The 19230-nt window shown below is 47.2% G+C and overlaps 1 protein-coding gene across 1 annotated transcript; it reads right to left on the reverse strand.

The window, feature by feature from the left end:
• Positions 1 to 5052: 5052 nt before the first annotated feature.
• On the reverse strand, positions 5053 to 17234 carry LOC101679347 (complement C1q and tumor necrosis factor-related protein 9A). The gene is made up of 4 exons (XM_004774352.3): positions 16685 to 17234; positions 10706 to 10892; positions 7523 to 7585; positions 5053 to 6135 (listed from the first exon to the last, which is right to left on the reverse strand). Exons 2-4 carry the CDS (start codon positions 10869 to 10871, stop codon positions 5363 to 5365), a joined length of 1002 nt encoding a protein of 333 aa, XP_004774409.1. The 5' UTR covers positions 10872 to 10892; positions 16685 to 17234; the 3' UTR covers positions 5053 to 5362.
• Positions 17235 to 19230: the final 1996 nt, after the last annotated feature.

Consider the following 19230-nt stretch of genomic DNA (forward strand, 5'->3'; position numbering starts at 1 on the left):
TGAGAGAGAGATCACAAGTAGGCAGAGAAGCAGTCAGAGAGAGAGGAAGCAGGCTCCTTGCTGAGCAGAGAGCCTGATGCGGGGCTCGATCCCACGACCCTGAGATCATGACCTGAGCTTAACCTGCTGAGCCACCCAGGCGCCCCTGTTTTGTTTTGTTTTGTTTTGTTTTTTAAGTAGGCTCTACACCTACCCTGGAGCCCACAGCAGGTCCATACTCACAACCCTGAGATTAAGACCTGAGCTGAGATCAAGAGTCCAATAATTGACCCACTGAGCTACCCAGGGGCCCCTCTCCATCGAGGTTTTATGCAGGAACTAGATACCAACTGAATCTGTTAAATCAGTGTCTGAGTGCAGAAGGCATTGATGGCTGTGGTCTTCTAAGACCGCAGAACCTTGATTCCTTTGCCTTGGGTGTCAGAGGTGTGAATCGTGCAGAGGACCAAGAACCCAAAGGAACATTGTTATTCCCAGGCAATCGACAGTCACGTTTTCTTAAACTGCTTTATTTGAAGTCTTTCCAGACCCTTATCTCAGCTGAATGTTTAGGCTTAGGGTAACGCTGTGTTCATTTTAACAGTGCCTGTTGAGTTTAAACAGTCCTAAGAACCTTCTGCAAAGTTCTAGAGAGCCAGAAGTTAAGTCCGGGAGTGGCACAATCTTCCTAAAGATAGCTTCTAATCTCCCTCCCTAACTCCCTCCAAAAAAAGAAAAGAAAGAAAGAAAAAATTTCAAACGGAGTTTGTTTTCAATTTAGCACGGCAAGGTAAAAAGCCCAATTGATTGTATGGTAAGCTGTGATTTCCTTTTCTCCTGATTTTTTTTTAATCAAAGATTTAAAATGATTTAAAAATCACTTAAATCATTTAATCATTTAATGATTTAGAATCTCCAAGTCCTTATCTCCATGGTGATTAATATCACAGTATTGCTGACTGGTTGGTTCTTAGGGCAGCAACCCCACATGACAGACCCTGCCTGTGTATCAGACCCTTACAAAGATGACAGGTGTGGGGGCGCCTGGGTGGCTCAGTGGGTTAAAGCCTCTACCTTTAGCTCAGGTCATGATCTCAGTGTCCTGAGATCGAGCCCTGCATCAGGCTCTCTGCTCAGCGGGGAGCCTGCTTCCCTTTCTCTCTCTGCCTGCTTCTCTGCCTACTTGTGATCTCTGTCTATCCAATGGATAAATAAAATCTTCAAAAAAAAAAAAAAGATGTCAGGTGTGTCATGTAAAAAAAGAAAATTCATCAATATATTTACAAAAATGCTTATTTCATCACATTTTTTTCAAAGGTGTTTCAAATCTGAGAGCCTTCCTTTAGCCCAGAATGATTGTCCTCCAAGGATACCTAACCATTGTAATGCAACCTTTAAACCCAAAAGTGTCCTCAGGGGATGATGACTTGTCCTAAATAAGCAAGGTATTCAGTGTCTCAGAGAGCCTGCATAATTAGACTTTTAAAAACTGCAGTCCAGATTCATAGACAACCAATGAAAAATCATCCCATATGACAGATTAAACCCACCCACACCCCTGCCAGTCAACTTCATCTTTTTAAAATCCTTTAAGACATGTTTTACATCGCATCTTCTATATTTGACCTCAAAAAAAAAAAAAAGAATTTTATAAAAACTGATATCCTATGTACAATCATAAATGTATTTTTTCTTTTCACATCTATTTCAACCTATAAAGTTGTGTTCCTAAATAGAAAGGAGTTAGCACAGGTAGCCTCCCTGTTCAGTCCATAACAAAACCAGGCTTTACCCTGCGGAGCAATAGCTTAGATGATTACAATTCAAGACAGCTGCAGAAGCCGAAGGATCAGGACACTCTGGCTCGACAAATGAAGTGATCAGTCCTGCTGCCGCGGAGCGTTAAGTAGGGCAGCAAGGAGGACGCGGGGGCTGGGCTGCAAAACTGAAGGAGAGACTCCCTGTCAGGGTCATGACCAGGCTGCGTCAGCAGCACCTGAAGCGGGTGCCTCCTGTAGTGCCGCACTCTGGGTGCCTCACTTGGACCGTCGTGGCTCTGTTCTAGAAGAAACAAGCAAGGCCAATAAAATACCTATAAACAGATTCATTCTGTATAATTCCAAGGTTTTCCATAACCACCAAGTAGTTTTTCAGTATTTCACTTACAGCAGTGCTGCCTGCACAAAAGTCCCATTTTTCCCGGGGAATGAAGATATCATCACAACTATGTTGACTCAGTTGGAGTACAGATAGAATGGCTTTAAGTCCCAATTTCTAGAGGCACACCCTGTCAGGCAAACTGGCCCCAGGCTGTGATTTAGAAAATAGTGTAGCTTGAATGTGCACTGAGCTCGCATCGTTTTGCTTCTTTATTAGTTGCTCTTAATTAATAGAAAGTATACTAACTGATGTAATCCTTCCAGCATTTTAGAGGCCTGGGACCATATGAAATTCTTCCATTCCAGCACTGCTGTGCCCTAGGAGACTGGGGCACAGAAAAGTTGAATAATGTACCCACTTCAAATTCCTTTGTCGGGGCTGGGCCAACAAACCATACACCTCATCTCTTAGTCTTGGGCTTTTTCCACTACAATTATGCTGCCCCTCTCCTTGGGCTGTAGATTACTTAATATTCTTTTTGACAAAAGCCCTGCATCAGACTGGCTCATGCAACACAATAGTCCAGAGGTATCTCTGCCTTCAGGGACAGCTGGGCAGAGGGGTCTCAACACTGTCATTAGACCTGGCTGTCTCCAGCCCTGTTTGATTTTGTGTGGAGGCGCTACAGATGAGCTAAATGCAGGCAGCTGAAATTCTAGCTTCACCTGAAGATCTTGACTCCCTTACCAGTCGGCCTTCCAAAGTGGCAGATGGACTCTCACTGGCTCTGATTGGATTGGGCTCCATTTTGGAAACAATCACTGTGGCCAGAAGAAGGTGCTGTGTTTATTAGCCAGGGCTGAATCTCGCGTCCACCGCAGAGTGTGGAGTCTACACTGTTTGAAAGACTTGTCTGACATTGGGGAGGGTATGTGCTATGTGTGTGCTGTGAAGTGTGTAAACCTGGCGATTCACAGACTAATAATACATTATATGTTTATTTAAAAAAATTAAAAAATTAAATTTAAAAAAAAGACTTGTATGAGAGTGCACACCAGATGCTTTGACCAGACGAGAGGGAAGTGGACGGTACATGTTTGAACAAGAACCATCCGCTGTGGCGTAAAAGGCAAGTTTCTTTCCACCCCACTTTCTCAGTAAATCCATCTCCACTTTCCTCTGTTACTGTTTGGTGTCTCTATCCAGTAACCTCTGTCCAGTAACAACTTCCTTTTGCGTCACTCCTTTAAAAAATTTAAAATTTAAATGAGCCACCTGGGTGGCTCAGTCTTTTAAGTGTCTGCCTTTGGATCAGGTCATGATCCCAGGATATGGGATGGAGCCCGGCATTGGCATCGGCACCGGGCTCCCTGCTCGACGGAAGCCCGCTCTCCCTCTCCCACTCCCCCTGCTTGTGTTCTCTCTCTCTCTCTCTCCCTCTCTATCAAATAAATAAAGTCTTTAAAAGATTGTTTATAAGGTAAACAGTGAAAAACAGCTAGTGGAATCCACCTTGCTGGGTTTTGGTTTCCTTTGGGACCTGTGACCCCTTTCTTCCTTCTTTTTTCTCTCTCCTATTCTGTGCCCTTTCCCCCACCTCCCCCTTGTATTTTGGAAGCAAATAATGTGTCTGGTTTTGCAGGTTCACAGAGGGAGAGGGATTTTGCCCCAGGATGGGTCACACAATAGAGCTTCCATACAACTGACATCGAGGATTTAGATGATGAGACTGAGGACTTTAAGTTGGCGATTTTTAGATGACATTCTTAGACTTAGCATTGGTGTTGATGCATGTGGGTTAAGGAGAGTGTATTTGGCACTGGGGAATATCAAGAATTTGGGGGGAACCAGAGCAGTCTATTACAGGTTGAACTTGTCTCCCAAATAGATATGTTGAAGTCCTAAGCCTTGGTATCTATGAATGTGACTTTATTTGGACTCAGGGTCTTTATAGGTGTAATCAGGTTAAGATAAGGTCACAGTAGATTAGGATGGCCCCTATTCCAAATGACGGGTGTCCTTATCAGAGAGGGATGTTTGCACACAAGCAGACAAGGAGGGAAGGTGGCTATGTGAGGATGGGGGGAGCGCTGGAGGATTCCACAAGCCAGGCCATGCGTGGGTCCACCTGAAGCTGGAAGCAGCAAGGTAGAACCCTCCTCGAAGGCTTCAGAGGGAGGCTGTGCTGACACCTTGATTTTAGACTTCTAGCCTCCAGCCCTGTGAGAGAATCACTTGCTCTTGTTTTAAACTCCCCAGTTTGTGGTACTTTGTTAAAGCTGTCCCAGGAACTGAGCACAGATTCAAGTCTGGCGAATGGTCTCATAAACAACTATTTTTGAACTAAATGGTGGTAAAAACCTAGGTTATAAAACAAGCAAAGTGTTCCATGGCTCTCTGGGATGTCTCCTTGTCACCTGCTTACAACTCTTACTAGTTATGAAATGGAATGAACGTTTGAACACTTCCCTCTCCTTTCTCCCACTGTCCTCAGAAATTCAGATGAGGGCTAAGTCCTGATGTGGTTCCTCCAAGCACTAAAATGACATCAGAACACGAGTCCTATAAGAAATGTATATGCAGGGGCACCTGGGTGGCTCAGTGGGTTAAGCCGCTGCCTTCGGCTCAGGTCATGATCTCGCGTCCCGGGATTGAGTCCCACATCGGGCTCTCTGCTCGGCAGGGAGCCTGCTTCCTCCTCTCTCTCTCTCTGCCCGCCTCTCTGCCTACTTGTGAGCTCTCTCTGTCAAATAAATAAATAAAATCTTTAAAAAAAAAAAAAAAAAGAAATGTATATGCAAAGCACTCTTCCAGTAAAAGAAACGATGGAAAATCATAAGTAACTTATAATAGATAGGGCAAGTATTCTTTAAGATTTCATTTATTTATTTATATGATTTTTTTTAAAGTAATCTCCACACCCAATGTAGGGCTCCAGATCATGACCCCAAAATCAAGAGTGGCACGCTCTACTGATTGAGCCAGCCAGGCGCCCCCAGATTTTATTTTTAATTAATCTCTCTTCCCACCGTGGGGCTGGAACTCCCAACCCTGAGTTCCACAGGCTTCCCCGACAGGCGCCCTGGTGCAAGCATTTTTAAATTTACTCTTGGAAACAGCAATGTAAGTCACATAAACCCGGCTTTAAGGATAACTTTCCTATTGTTGTCTCTCTATGACGATTACAGTAATCAGAGTGGGTCGCAGAGCAGAGCCATCTGAGAACCTGTTCACCAAGCCAGCTCCGAGGGGGCCAGGGGGGCAGATCCTACACGTCTCCCCATCACTGGCTGCCGAATAGAAGGAAACCTGTGAAGGTCGTGTCGTCGTCCTCATCTGCGAACAAGCCATTGAACCTCTCCCCGCCCGCGACTTGCAGCCACACCTCGTCCCCCAGCTTCAGTGGCAGCACCAGGCCGCCCGACGCCTGGTCCTCAGAGCTCATGTAGCCGTCCTTGGTGTTCAGTATCTTCACCCCATTTTTGACCAAAGATACCTGAACGTTCCTGGAGAAAACGGTGATGTGGTAGGTGAAGTAATAGACGCCAGCAATGTGGCAAATGAACTTCCCCGTGGCCACGTCGTAATGATTGAACTCATTATACAGGATCTTATCAAATTTAATGGGCACATCTGAACTAGGAAACTTGCTTAGTACCGTGAGCCCCACCGTGAAAGCACTCTTGGGCAAGACTGGAGTCTCACCAATTTTCCCTTTCTCGCCTCGGTCCCCTTTCCAGCCTCTCATTCCCCGGACTCCTGGATCTCCCTGGGGTCCCAAGGGCCCAGCATCTCCCTTGGGGCCAGGCTTCCCAATGGGGCCCACGGGGCCAGGTAGACCCATTGGGCCCGAAGGCCCAGTGCTGCCCTTTAGCCCTTCTGGGCCAGTGGGCCCCACACTGCCTTTATCCCCCTTTTGCCCTTGAGGGCCAATCTCTCCCCTGAGACCTTTCTCTCCCATGGGACCAACAAATCCCTTTGGCCCATGTTTCCCCGGGGGTCCTCGTGAGCCTTGATCGCCTTTGACGCCTTTGGCTTCAACTTTTCCATCTGCTCCTAGAGGGAAAAAGAAAGAATAAAGGAAAAGATGATTTGTGAAACATCAACTTATAAAACCGACTTTGGCTTTGCCGTTGTTGAGCATATGAATAAAATAAAGCAGTGCCCGTGTTCAGTAGCTGCTCGGGATCTGAACATTAATTTACTCCTAAAATGAGTGCACAGCACACACACACACAAGCACACACACACACGTGCATATGCGCAAAATAACTGACTCGTCGACTGTGTTAGTGTTGGGGTTTGTATTAGAAATCACAGATCTCTACCATCCCAGGATACTCCTCAGACTACTAAACGATGTAGGTCCTTGAGAACGTTGTCTTTGGAAGGGGGAAGAATGTCCGAAGGCAGATGAACTCGGGCTGCTTTTGGTTAACTAAATTCACCCTACTTTGACATCCTTGACAAAACTCCTCATGGGAGTGAGCACAGAATAAAGTCCTCCTCAAGTGTGGGAGTCACTGCTCTCTGCTGGCCGGGCCATCCTGTCCACTGCACTGACTGTCTGAGCCCGGTCCCCACTGTGCATACATTCTTGGTGCTTCCCTATCTCCTCCCCCCCGACTGGAGAGCAGTGGTTATGAACACGGAGTCTGGAGTTAAACGCCAGGGTTCAATCCTGTCTCCTCCACGTAGGCACAATGGGACATTAGGCAAGCTGATTAGCCACCTAGCCCTCTGTTTCCTCCTCTGTAAAATTGGGATAAGGATACGACCTCATGTACAGGCTGTCGTATTGAGTCAATACATGAAGAGCACTTAGAACAACCTAGCACAAAGTGAAGATGATTTGTGTTTGCTGTTGTGACTTCTCTCTCCTCATTAGTCAAAACCACCAGAGCCCTCCTTACCCCCCAGGGCCCAGTTCCAGCGCCACCTTCTCCATGCAGTCTTGCCAGAAGCACTGAGTCAGAATTCAATGTCACTCCTCAATGTAATCCGCTAAACTGGGCTTCAGCGACCAACGGCCCTTGAACCAAATCCAGCCTCCCACCTGTTTATGTGGCCCACAAGCTAAGAACGGTTTGCATTTTTAAATAGTCGCAAATAATATTCGGTACTACATGAAAATTCTATAAAATTCAGATTTCCGTTTTCATAGAGTTTCACTGGAACACAGCCCCACATACTACTAGAGTATCTGTGGCTACTTTACATAGCAGTTGTGACCAAGACCCTATGTCAGCAACGCTGAGATTACTTATGATCTGACCCCTTACAGAAAAAGAATTGAGATTCTAGAGAGCAAGAGCAATCTTGCCCTTATTGCTGGATCGTCCTCAGAGCCTAGGAAAGGACTTGTCCTTGCTGAGCACCAAATGGTTATTCAGGCACCGATGGCTTGGAACCAGAGCACGGGAAGATGAACAGCACTCCTGACCTCGTTCTCCTCTCTCGCCCGCCACTCCATCCTTCCCCGGACTGCCAGGACGGCCTGGTTCTCCTAGGCGGAAGAGAAGAAAACAAACAAGAATTCAGGTTCTAATTCCACCTTTCCTAGACAGTGGTCTCCATCGTGAGTCTAGACTGGAGAGTCCTGGGTGTGTGCCCAGCCCTAACACACACACTGCCCCTCTCAGAAGTGCAGATGGAGAGAGGCACACGTGACTGAGCACCAGGGGTGCAGAGTTGTGTACAAGAAGTGAACTATGAAATGCGCTGGGTGGAGCTCCCAAGCACCCAGCTCTGGGAAGGCAGGACAGGAAGGGAGTATGTGCACAGAGGATCACAATGACGTCTTTCTCTTGTGAGGGGAACTCAGAGAGTGACTGGCCATTGAAGGCACCGGGTGGCCTTCTCACTTCTCTTTTTCTATCTCTCTTGCATAGAATGGAATGGAAGGTTCACCAGCCTCCTATGAAAACATGGATGACTACAGTTACCTGGCACTATTTGGGATGAAATGGAGGATTCTGGAAGGATCTCTCCAGCACCTTAGAATGGTGGTAAACCTCACTGATCAAGTTGGCATGGCAGACACTATTGGGAACCTCTGGTGAGTGAGGTTTTGCCTACTACACATGAGTTTTAAGCTCAGAGCAGGCTGAGGTCTGACTTCCCATGTTATAGGTCAATGTCTCTAGAGTCAAAGGCAGTCCTTGCTGTAAGGAAGGGGATTGGAGGCAAAAGATGAAGGAGTCATGAAGTCAGAGTTGTATCCTGTGTGTGTACATACACATTATACCCACACGTATGCACCCACATCACACATGTGCACCCACATCACACACACATGCACACTGTGGTCCCAGTGGGAGGGTGAAAGAATGGGTTTCATTGACATTGAGATTTTGCCATTAACTTGGACTGGGCTTATTACTACCCAGAAATGGGACGGGACTATTGCCACTCTAAAAAGTGGCATGGACTCGCTGGACATAGTCCCCATTGGAGACCCCACAGAGCAGACTGAAAGGCAGTGGTTAGAGAGATGGTTGGTGATCACCTGCTTCACCTAGCCCCCCAACACAGCCCTTGGAGCACCAGATGCCAAAAACTGGGAAACACTTAGAAACACCTAGTCTTTCATTCACCTACAGAGTGGACTTCCTGTAAGTGATTCGTTCTAAGACTCATTTATCCAGATCTTAACAAAGACTTTTTAAAAATCCATATGCCAACAGTATTTGCTGGCAAAGCATTAATTTTAGTCCGTCCTGAAGTTTCTTTCTGTGTATTATTTCAACTACTGTTAATATAGTCAGAGGAATATCTAATCTTCTGATATGATTATGAAATATCAAAAAGGCTTCTAAACGTTCATCATCAAGTTTAGTGAAGTTTTCATACTATAACGTATTGCCGAGGAAAAATGACAGTGGCTTGTGGTCACATTCCACACAGAGTCCTGAAATGTCTAATTAATTGGGGGTGCTTCTATTAATAACTGACATCTCATGCTAAAGTTTACAGTGAGGATAAGGTTCATTTTAATGAATGTAAATATAAATTCATATGTCCAAAGTCCTAAAAATTTCTAGGTTTTCATCAGACTTCTTGTCAGATCTGGTTAGTTCATCACTGTTTTCTCCTACTCACTTACAGTTGAAGAGTTCACACTAAGAAGACAGATGACAGCTCTCCTATTTTCGTGGGATTCTTTCATGTTTGCATTATCAAATCAATCTCCAATTTTTGATTTTTCTGCAGAAGCATTTTAGGCACCCATCTGTTTGTGATAGTTTGATAGGACAATTTGAAAATCCCTTGGGCTGGGTCGTAACCACAATACACCACAGTACACTGTTGGATAATGAGCGTGTGAAGGCTCCCCCTCCTCCTAGGGGGACACATTTCAGGCCTCAAATGGTAGAGGTCCATCTGCAAAGGGACCAAGTGAAGCCACCCAAGTCAATTCACATCTTAATTTTTTTTTTGAAGTTTTTATTTATGTATTTATTTGACAGAGAAAGAACACAAACAGGGGGAGTGGGAGAGGAAGAACAGGCTTCCCGCTGAGCAGGGAGCCTGATGCAGGCTCCACCTCAGGACCCTGGGATCATGACGTGATCCAAAGGCAGATGCTTAACAGCTGAGCCACCCAGGCACCCCAATATTTGTAAAGCTCTTTTTTTTTTCTTCATGTTAATTTATCTTTTAAAATGTCAATAGTAGTGGCACCTGGGTACCTCAATCAGTTAAGTGTCTGACTCTTGATTTTGGCTCAGGTCATGATCTCAGATCTCAGGGTCCTGAGATTGAACCCCACGTCAGCCTCCACACTGAGCGGGGAGTCTCCTTGACATTCTCTGTCCCTCTCCTCTAGGCCTCTTCCACCGACTCATGCTCTCTCTCTCTCTCTCAAATAAATAAATCTTTTTTAAAAATAAAAAAGTTTCCATAGTTTTGATGTTTTCTCCCTGCACCCAGATAGATCAGTCTGCTTATGTCTCAGCTAGGTGACCCTGTGGTCAGACCCAGGCTCAAGAACCCCATTCAAGAACCAAGCCTATTAGCTGGTGTTATGGAAACTGCTCACATAGCCTGGCTTTTGCAGATCTCCTCCCTAGAGGCTGGATCCTGTCGCCAAATCCCCAAACCCTGGGACGGGCTCCAACAGAGGACATACACAACTGAGTACCGCTGGGTGGTTTCAGTTACCGTCTTTTTGTATTCTCTGTCACCCCACGTCACCTGCCTCACTGCGTGGCAAGGCAGTAACTCTTCTGCTCCGCAGCCGGGCACTCTCTGCTAAACGTTTAGCAATCAGATTTCTCTATAGGCCCCGTGCGCCAAAGACCCACCATAACTGCCATCTGAGGCAGAAAGATCTACAACGTCATATACTTCTGAGGACGGCCTGTAGTATCCGAGGTGATGGCTCCCAGTTGTCCCCGCCTAGACGAGAACATCCATGGAGGGGAGGCCCTGTTGGTCTGGGCCTGCACTGTTGCCCAGAATCTGACCTGGAGCAGGCTCCAAGCCCCTGCTTTCTGGGCAAGGGGTGCACGAATGAAGGAGTGGGGTTAGGCCAGTGATGGCTATGCTCGTGGTGAATGAACAAAGATGAAAGAGGAACAGAAGGGTAGACGGAAGGGCAGCCGAAGCCCCAGGTGTTGAGTACCTGCCTCGCCCTTGTCGCCCTTTGCTCCGTCTCGTCCGTCTCTCCCAGGCAAACCATTGTGACCAGGATTCCCAGGGATGCCAGGGTGCCCTTGCCTGCATGTGTCCTGTGAGTTCATGTTTCTTGTGCAGATTCCAGCGACAAGCAGGAGCCACCAGATCCTCATGGTTCAGATGTTGGAGCTGAACTGCAGGAGAGAAACACAGACCCAAAGGAGAAGCCTTTGTTGCTGGGGCCACAGACACAGCCCCTCTTCCTTGCCGTGGGACCCGGACCCAGCCCCGGTCAACCTTGGACAGAATGGTCAGGGCAGATAAGGGCAGGAGCTGGTAGCAGACAAAGCTGCTTGCAATCAGAAGGCCACTGCTTGGGGCACCTGGGTAGCTGAGCCTGTTCAGCATCTGCCTTTGGCTCAGGTCAGGGTCCCGGGTCCGGGGATGGAGCCCCGTGTCAGGCTCCCTGCTCAGCAGGGAGTCTGCTTCTCCCTGTGCCTCTCCCCCACTGTTTGTACTCTCTAATAAATAAATAAAATCTTAAAAAAAAAAAAAAAAAAAGAAGAAGAAGGCCATTGTTCTTGGAAGGAACACATGTGACCTGGACCGCTTTTAATGGTGATGATCAAGGAGAAAGCCAAGTTCCAGGTCAGATAGTTCCATGTATCACTCCACTTTGGGCAAACCATTTTTCAGAGCCAGAGAAGAGATTAACACTTGTCTCACAAGGCTGCTATAAAATCAAATTTGATCCCAATGTGCATGAAAGGACATTTTCTTTTCTTAAAGATTAAATTTATTTGTTTGACAGAGAGAGATAATGAAAGAGGGAACACAAGCAGGGGGAGTAGGAGAGAGAGAGGAAGGCTTCCCGCTGTGCAGGGAGCCCAATGCAGGGCTCGATCCCAGGACCCTGAACTGAAGGCACACACTTAACCAACTGAGCCATCCAGGCACCCCAAAAGCACATTCTCAATAGGAAAGCAAACAATTAGCATTTGATCCCACTTCTAGGTAGATGTGAAAAATAATTGAAAGGAGAGACTCCAGCAGATACGTGTACACCCGTGTTCATAGCCGCCTTATTCACAATAGCCCGAAGGTGGAAACCACCCCCATGTCCACTGTCACATGACTGGTTGAACAAATGTGATTGATGTACACAGATGGCAGAACATTACTCAGCCTTAAAAAGGAGGGAAATTCTGACACATCCTACAACATGGATGAACCTTAAAGACTTTAGGCTAAGTGAAATCAGCCAGACACAAAAGGACCAGTGCTGTAAGATTCCACTATATGAGGCCCCCAGAGCCGTCACATTCACGGAGACAGAACGTACAATGCTGGTGGCCAGCAGCTGGGGGTGGGGGGTGGGGGGGAGTGGGAGCTAGTGTTCAGTTTGGGAAGATGGAAAAGTTCCAAAAGTGGAGGGTGGGGACAGCTGAACAATGCGAATTTCTGACACTTAAAAGTGGCTCAAGTAGTAAATTGTATGTCACGTCTATTTTACCACAAAAAAACCCACATAAAATGGAATGAAAAATAGTAAAGCGTTCGGAGCAGTCCTACTATGATCAGACGTATTCTTCGAGTTAAGGTTTTGCTTCTGCGGCAGACCACTGAGAATTCTCAGGGCCCATGCAGCACAGGACACCCCGCTCGTGAAGCACCCCCTCGTCCTCCTGCGAGTTCTCGATTTGCTTTCCAGCCCTGTCAGGAGCGGAGGCAAAGCTGGTGGTGAGGTTTACAGTGAGACCTGAAGGAGCGGAGCAGCTCACCAGACCAAGTGTCCTAGGCAAAGGGAGCACGCAGCGAGGTCCCAGGCTAGTGTGCACAGGGACTCAGGGGACCCTCTCGATGACATCAAATCTCCCCAGGAAGGGGCACCGCATCCCTTTCGTGGAACCGTAGTGGGGCTTACATCTCTGCTCATGGACTAAAAATCTGGCTCTCCATCTGACTGTACTTTCCTCCTTACTGTATTCCCAGTACTCGTATTAAGCATGGGCCCATGTGTTGATAAATATGTATCGAATGAAATGAATGTGTGGTGGCAGGTAAAAGTTAGGACGTAGAAAAACAATGACACGAGGCTAGGGCAGCAGGTCAGAACCTGGGCGCTCATACAGTGCTGAAGGCAAAGGACCTCTGTCCAGTCCTTCGGAAAGCTAAAGAGAAAAGTCATCTTAAACACGGTGATCTCATCCCGAAAATTCTTAATAATCCAAAATTTGTGTGCCGAAGATATTAAGCACAGCATTATCTGTAATAGTGAAAAAACGTATACCACATAACGTGTGACCCTAAGTGGTTCATAGAATATTATGTAACCACTGTAATAAGTATGTAGTGCACGTAGCAACAGGTAAAAAATCTACGTTGTGCTGAATTTTCAAAAAGGAGACTAAAATGCCATGCACGGGGTGCCTGGGTGGCTCAGTTTTGGTTGTGTCTATCTTCGGCTCAGGTCATGATCCCAGGGTTCTGGGATTGAGTCCTGCCTCGGGCTCCTTGTTTAGCGGGGGGCCTGCTTCTCCCTCTGCTTGCCGCTCCCCTGTTTGTGCGGCGCACTCTCTGACATATAAAAAAAATCTTAAAAAAAAAAATGCCATGCATGTGATGAGTGTACCTATGTAATTATGTATGCATAGTGACAAAAACTAGGAGCAAGCATACCCAAGTGAACATGGTTGTTTTAGAATGGTGGGGTTATGAGAATTTTTCTTTTTTTAAAAAATGCTTTTTTACCGTGTCTATTAAAATATTTCTAGATCTACATTTTTTAAACCAGCAAGATTTGCCATCTGAAGGATTATGTCGCCATCTTATGGAAGCACCAAAATATCACAGGGTCCATTTTGAAGCAAATAAAGTACTTTTGGAAAAGGAAATACAGATGTTTCCCTTTGAAGTCACAAACTTACGCCATCTCAGGAAATTGAGTTGTTTTCTTAGAGCCAAATTCCATAAATAATCTCCACCATCCTCTTCTGTTTAACTCAGAAGTGACTGGTAGTAGTCGAATCTGAATGCCACAGACCAACCTCTGCCCAGGGGTCCAAATCTTTCCTTTTTAATTTTTAAAATAATGTGTGCTACAATTATTCCAATAATACAAAGATCACAAGATCATAAAAGTGTCAAATTAAGATAAAACTCCATTTTGTCCTCCAGCTGGAGAAGAACTAAGATAAAAACAAGCATTTATCCTTCTGCAATTTCTTTCTCTAGTTTTCAATATTTGCTATACCGTGTGCCTAGCATGAAGGCAAACTTCAGTAAATGATTTTGAGTAACTGAATATGCTTTGCTCCCAGATATGTCGTGCGATGAGTGGTGGCACTGTCTCTAATAAGAAAACTGAGAAGAGGGACATGAGGGCTTGCACCAGGGAGGTGTATCGTAAACATTGTATTAATACTTTACCCATAAAAATAAAAAGGTACAGTGTGCCTGGGGGACTCAGTGGGTTAAAGCCTCTGCCTTCAGCTCTGGTCATGATCTCAAGGTCCTGGGATCGAGTCCCACATCGGGCTCTCTGCTCAGCGGGGAGCCTGCTTCCCCACCCCCTCTCTGTCTGGCAAATAAATAAATAAAATCTTTAATAACTAATTAATTAATTAATATAATAAAATAAAAAGGTACATTTTTGGTTTCACAAAGCCATGAATTGGATCCCCAGTTTCCTTAGTTCAAGTACAGTTGATACACTCAGCCTTTAATTGCTAGGTCTGGTGTTGCCCCAGAATGCACTGGAGCTAGGAAGCCCCACCTTCCTTCTCTCCTCCCCCTCCCCCTTCTCTTAGTTGGAACACCCCCATCTGTTCGCCATGCTACACTACACCGGGATCACTTATTTGGTGCCACGCTATGTTATTAGCATATTGAAGATAGCAATAGCATCTTCTCACTTGCTTATTTTCAGTACATCACAGGCAAATATTTGTGGAATGATTTTAAAAGAAAGAGAAAAAGAGCTTTTGAAAGAAATATCCTGGCTCCAGCTGGGTACGAAGCATCACTTGGGGATGTGACTGGGTGTTAATTCTAATCCGTGTCAGTGCCTTTGGTGGAGATTGCTAGTTTTTCCAACACCTCTCCTCTCCTTGCTCCTGGTAATAGAAATTTCAGATGGCATGTGGCTGCCCACAGTGGACACTTCCCAGCCTCCCTTGCGGCAGCCCAGATAATACAGTGAAACTAGATGTGGGGCCCCTGGGTGGCTTAGTCGTTTAAGCGTCTGCCTTCGGCTTAGGTCATGATCCCAGAGTCCTGGGATCGAGCCCCATATGGGGTTCCTTATTTGGCAGGAAGTCTGCTTCTCCTTCTACCTCTGCCGCTCCCCCTGCTTGTGCTCTCTCTCTCAAATAAATAAATGAAATCTTAAAAAATAAAATAAAATAGAAACTAGATTTGGGCCAGTGGGAACTGAACAAGAGGCATCTGTGTAAGGACCACAGCCTTAAAGGGAAGGGCTGTCCCCTCCCTGGGTGCCTTTCCCCTTCCCATGGCTGGACTGGGCATAGCCGAGACATCTTGGATTCCTTGAAGGAGGCCAACACTTTAGAGATAGAAAAGTTCTAGTGACTGATGATAGCACAGATCAGACCTCACCTACCAGCCCATCCCCGACATGAGAGAGAAGTCGAGGGGCACCTGGCTGGCTCATTCAGTTAAGTGTCTGCTTTGGCTCAGTCATGATCCTGGGGTCCTGGGATGGAGCCCCGTGTCAGACTTCCTGCTCAGCGGGGAGCCTGCTTCTCCCTCTACCTCCGCCACTCTCCCTGCTTGTGCTCTCTTTTTCTAAATAAATAAAATCTTGAAAGAAAGCAAGAAAGGTAAGAAAGAGAAGTATAATACAAACTTGCTTGAGCAGTTGTGATTTGAGGTCTCTTTTCCCTGCGGCTAAGCCCACATCTTGACTAACACAAGGCTCCTGCTGTGAAAGGTTTGAGCACTCATCCAAAGGGAGGGAGGTTTGTGGACTTGGGCAGTCAGCCCAGTCGTCAGACTAGCCAGCACTCCCTCCATATACAGCCCTTCAGGCAACAGATTAAAACGGAGAACAGTCCCTGCCTCAGACAGATCTATATAAGCCTAGAGAACAGAGGCAATCCCTCTGCTGAACGTCAAGTTCACGGGACAAAAGACCCTGGCCTTCTGCTGGGATCTCATAAACCTGACACGCCGACAGGTTCCGAGCAGAGGCTTACAGACCGCAAGGGCTTTGGAGTTAGACAACCTCCACCCCGCCTTCCCCCCATAGGTCCTTATTTAGTTAACTTCTGATTTCTGGTTGTTTCTCCTATGCTTGACCTAGATGGCTCCCTCACTACTGAATTTCTTGATAAAAGGTTACTTCATTCACTGAAAAACCTGCCAGAGGCCAGCTGAGCTGTAGTGGGTCTCCCAGCCTCTGAGCCTCTGCCTCTGTGCCTCGAATTCAAGGGCTGGAATAAGCCCTATCATCCCTCCCAGATTCGACAGTTTAAGGATCTAAACATCACAAGTTGTTTCCTCTCGAGTACGTTTTCTTCCACACGCCCTACCCATCGTACATTCCATGTATTTCTTCTTCAACATTCGTGGAGGGGCTCGTTTTTAAGCTACACCTTGTAAATTAGTATAGTCATAAATATAAAAATGTACACACTGCCGTTTGTGCCAAAGAATCTGCCAGCTTCTCTAGAAAGCTCCCTCCAAGTCTGCTACTCTTACCATTTCTTCGACAGCGTCAAGAAAGCTCGCAGCCAGTCTGCAGTGTTCCCGCAGAACTTCAAAATCTGCTTTTATCTCCTGTCCACTCTCTTCCTCAAGAATGAATTTTGAGACCAGCTTGCTCTTTGCCTACCCATAGCTCTGTAGAATCTGCCTATTTTGCAAATAATTAAGCAGGATTATCGCACACCAGAAATGGGAGAGCCGTTTTCGGACTCTGATGCCTGAAACTGAATTTAAAGAAGTTGTTTCCTAGTGCACTTACCTGACCCCCGGGGCTGCAGGCTGCACCCAGGTGCGGCACAGACCAGGAATCTAGGGCTAACTAAATAGAATCATGTCTTCCTGCCACACAATTCCCTAGGGGGTCTATCTGCAAAACAGCAGGAAGGGGAGGGAACAGAGTAAGGCACAAGATGTCTTGGAAGAACTTCAAAAATTGCAGCCACAGTGGAGTCTGGTAGCATCTTCTTCCGTTACCAGTTCAGAAAACTTAGCTCCTTTCCCCTCCGTCTTTCTCCAAAAAGGGAGAAAGCAGGGTACACTTTCGAGTATTCTGGAAGAAGGAATCTACACAGCAGGTGTCTTCCTGGAAAGTAATGTTTGTACCTTTGCTTGAGCAGTTTTCCTACTGACCTTGGGCCCATCATGGGCCAACAGGACAAAAACCGAAGACAAACAGGTTATCTGAACTCTAGACCATTGGAACGGACATCATTTAACTGTCTCTCTCACACTTCTGTGGAGGTCCTTTGATTTTAGACACTTGTGTAACATTAGAATTTCATGCTCGTCTCTACACACACACACACCCCATCTGCCATTGAGGGGAGTATGATGTGATTTTTTTTTTTTTTGATGCCTTGTAACAATTTTTTAATTTTTCCCGATCAGAGTCAAGAAACATGGACCTGAACATGGATCTTTAAAATAGCATCAGGAGGACAAATGTACTCAAGGCTGTATTGAGAACCAACTCAGAGAACCTAGTTGGGTTGCAGAGGCCACACAGAGAATGGGGTATGCGGGTGTCGGGCAAGTCCCACTGAACGGAGGAGACCCCTCTCTACTCGCCATGCCTCCATGTCCTCATCTGGCCCACAGGCGAAGTAGTCCCAGCGTCACAGGGAAGGGGCAGGATTTAATTCAGTGACCTTAGCAGAGCCGGTTTCTCTTCCACCAGCCCGTTAATAGGCTCGACTCTTGATCCCTGAAGCACCAAGCCACCCTCAGTCCTTCCTCAGTGGGAGGGGACAGCAGCTGACAATCCTTCCTTTCTAGCTGTGCTGTCCCCCCTGCCCACGTCGTCCTTGTCTTCCTCCTTCTCTATCCCCAGCTTCTTCCCTGCTGCCTGCCTCTGCCTGGTCGCTCTCTGGGGTCGTTCCCAGGTGGATCCTCTCCTTCGCCTGTCTGCTCTCTGCTTCCTTTCCACCGGCCTCTCCCACTCCCACCTCTCCCTGGGGCTGCACGGGGCATGGCACTCCCCACAGGTGGGACCAGACCGTCGCACAGGGCCCGCCGTCCCTGCTATTCTTTTCTGGATCGGTGGATGGTGCCAGCAGCTGGCCATCAACCCCAGCATCACCCCCAAGGCAGAACTTGGGAACCACATCTCCTCCCAAGGGCTGTGGCCGTGGCTGCGCAGCCTTCGCATCCAGCCTCCCCTCCCTTCCCACGGTCTCTTTGCTGGACACCATCTCCCCGGTCGTCTCCTGCCTCTGGTTTTAAATCCACGCTTTCTTCTGCCACTGGCAGGAGCTCTGGGGCAAATTTGGGCACAGCTTCCCTTGCCTTCAATTCTTTCCCTACACAATGAAACCCTAGCATCTCATCCTGGTTGGCAGAGTCTTCGGGATCCAACTTCCACCACGGAGGCTTCTCACACAAGTGTAGCACGTGGATTCAAGCGACACACCCAGGGGCCCTGCCGTGCTGGGTTACTCCTCCGGGATGCTGCTCGGGCCTCGCCTCCCGGGCCACCTTCCTTCCCTGACACCAGATGAGAAGACTCGGCTCCCAGAACGCTGAAGCCCATGTAACTTGCACACACCCCTAGTGTTGCGTAATTCACGCTGAAAATGTTGACGACACCTTTATGTTCCTGTCTCCCTCTGACCACACGCTCCTACGGAGGATTACTCATGTCAGCTTGCTTCCCCAGTGCACAGAGCAGGTGGCTGTCATGAGAGGTCGTCACCCCCTCGGCTCTTCTAGAAAGTTTCCACTGCCCTCTTTGCACCCCTTCCAACATAGGGCACCGGCATGGTCCCTGGAAGCCACCCTTGAGCGTCAAGCTTTCAGGTTCCCAGAGCTCCCTCTTCCCCTCCTCACCCCTAAGCCAACCCCTCTACCAGGGCAGCCCAAGGAGGGGGAGCAGATCAGTTTGGGAAGTAGGTGGACGTTTAGAGTAAACAAACATGGGGACTGCTGCTTGGCAACCTTCATAGGAATACTTTCCTGATTACAGTCACAGCAAACAATGGGCTATTTACTCAACTTCTCTGAGCTGTTAATTAGAGACGGAAATTCTATGTTCCCTGCCCCCAAAGGGTAAGCAGCCAACCTCCTGGTTGAAGTGGCCTCATCTCCACCAGGGCAGCAGCTCTGAAATGAAGAGTGTATACAAAGGCATGTGCGGGTCATCTACCGTCCCCGTCTAGAGAACAGAGGGGGGCCTTAGCACTTTGGGTTTGGCTTTCTCCAAGCCATGGTGACTTTTTTCACTGGGAGCCCTTTCTTCCATACCTGTCTACTGGCTTAAGCCTGCTCGTCCATGGATGAATTTTTACTGAAAGGAAGTCTATCAATGTC

The sequence above is a fragment of the Mustela putorius genome, unplaced genomic scaffold, assembly GCF_011764305.1.
Source record: "Mustela putorius furo isolate JIRA1106 unplaced genomic scaffold, ASM1176430v1.1 tig00004035_pilon_pilon_pilon, whole genome shotgun sequence".
Taxonomy (NCBI): domain Eukaryota; kingdom Metazoa; phylum Chordata; class Mammalia; order Carnivora; family Mustelidae; genus Mustela; species Mustela putorius.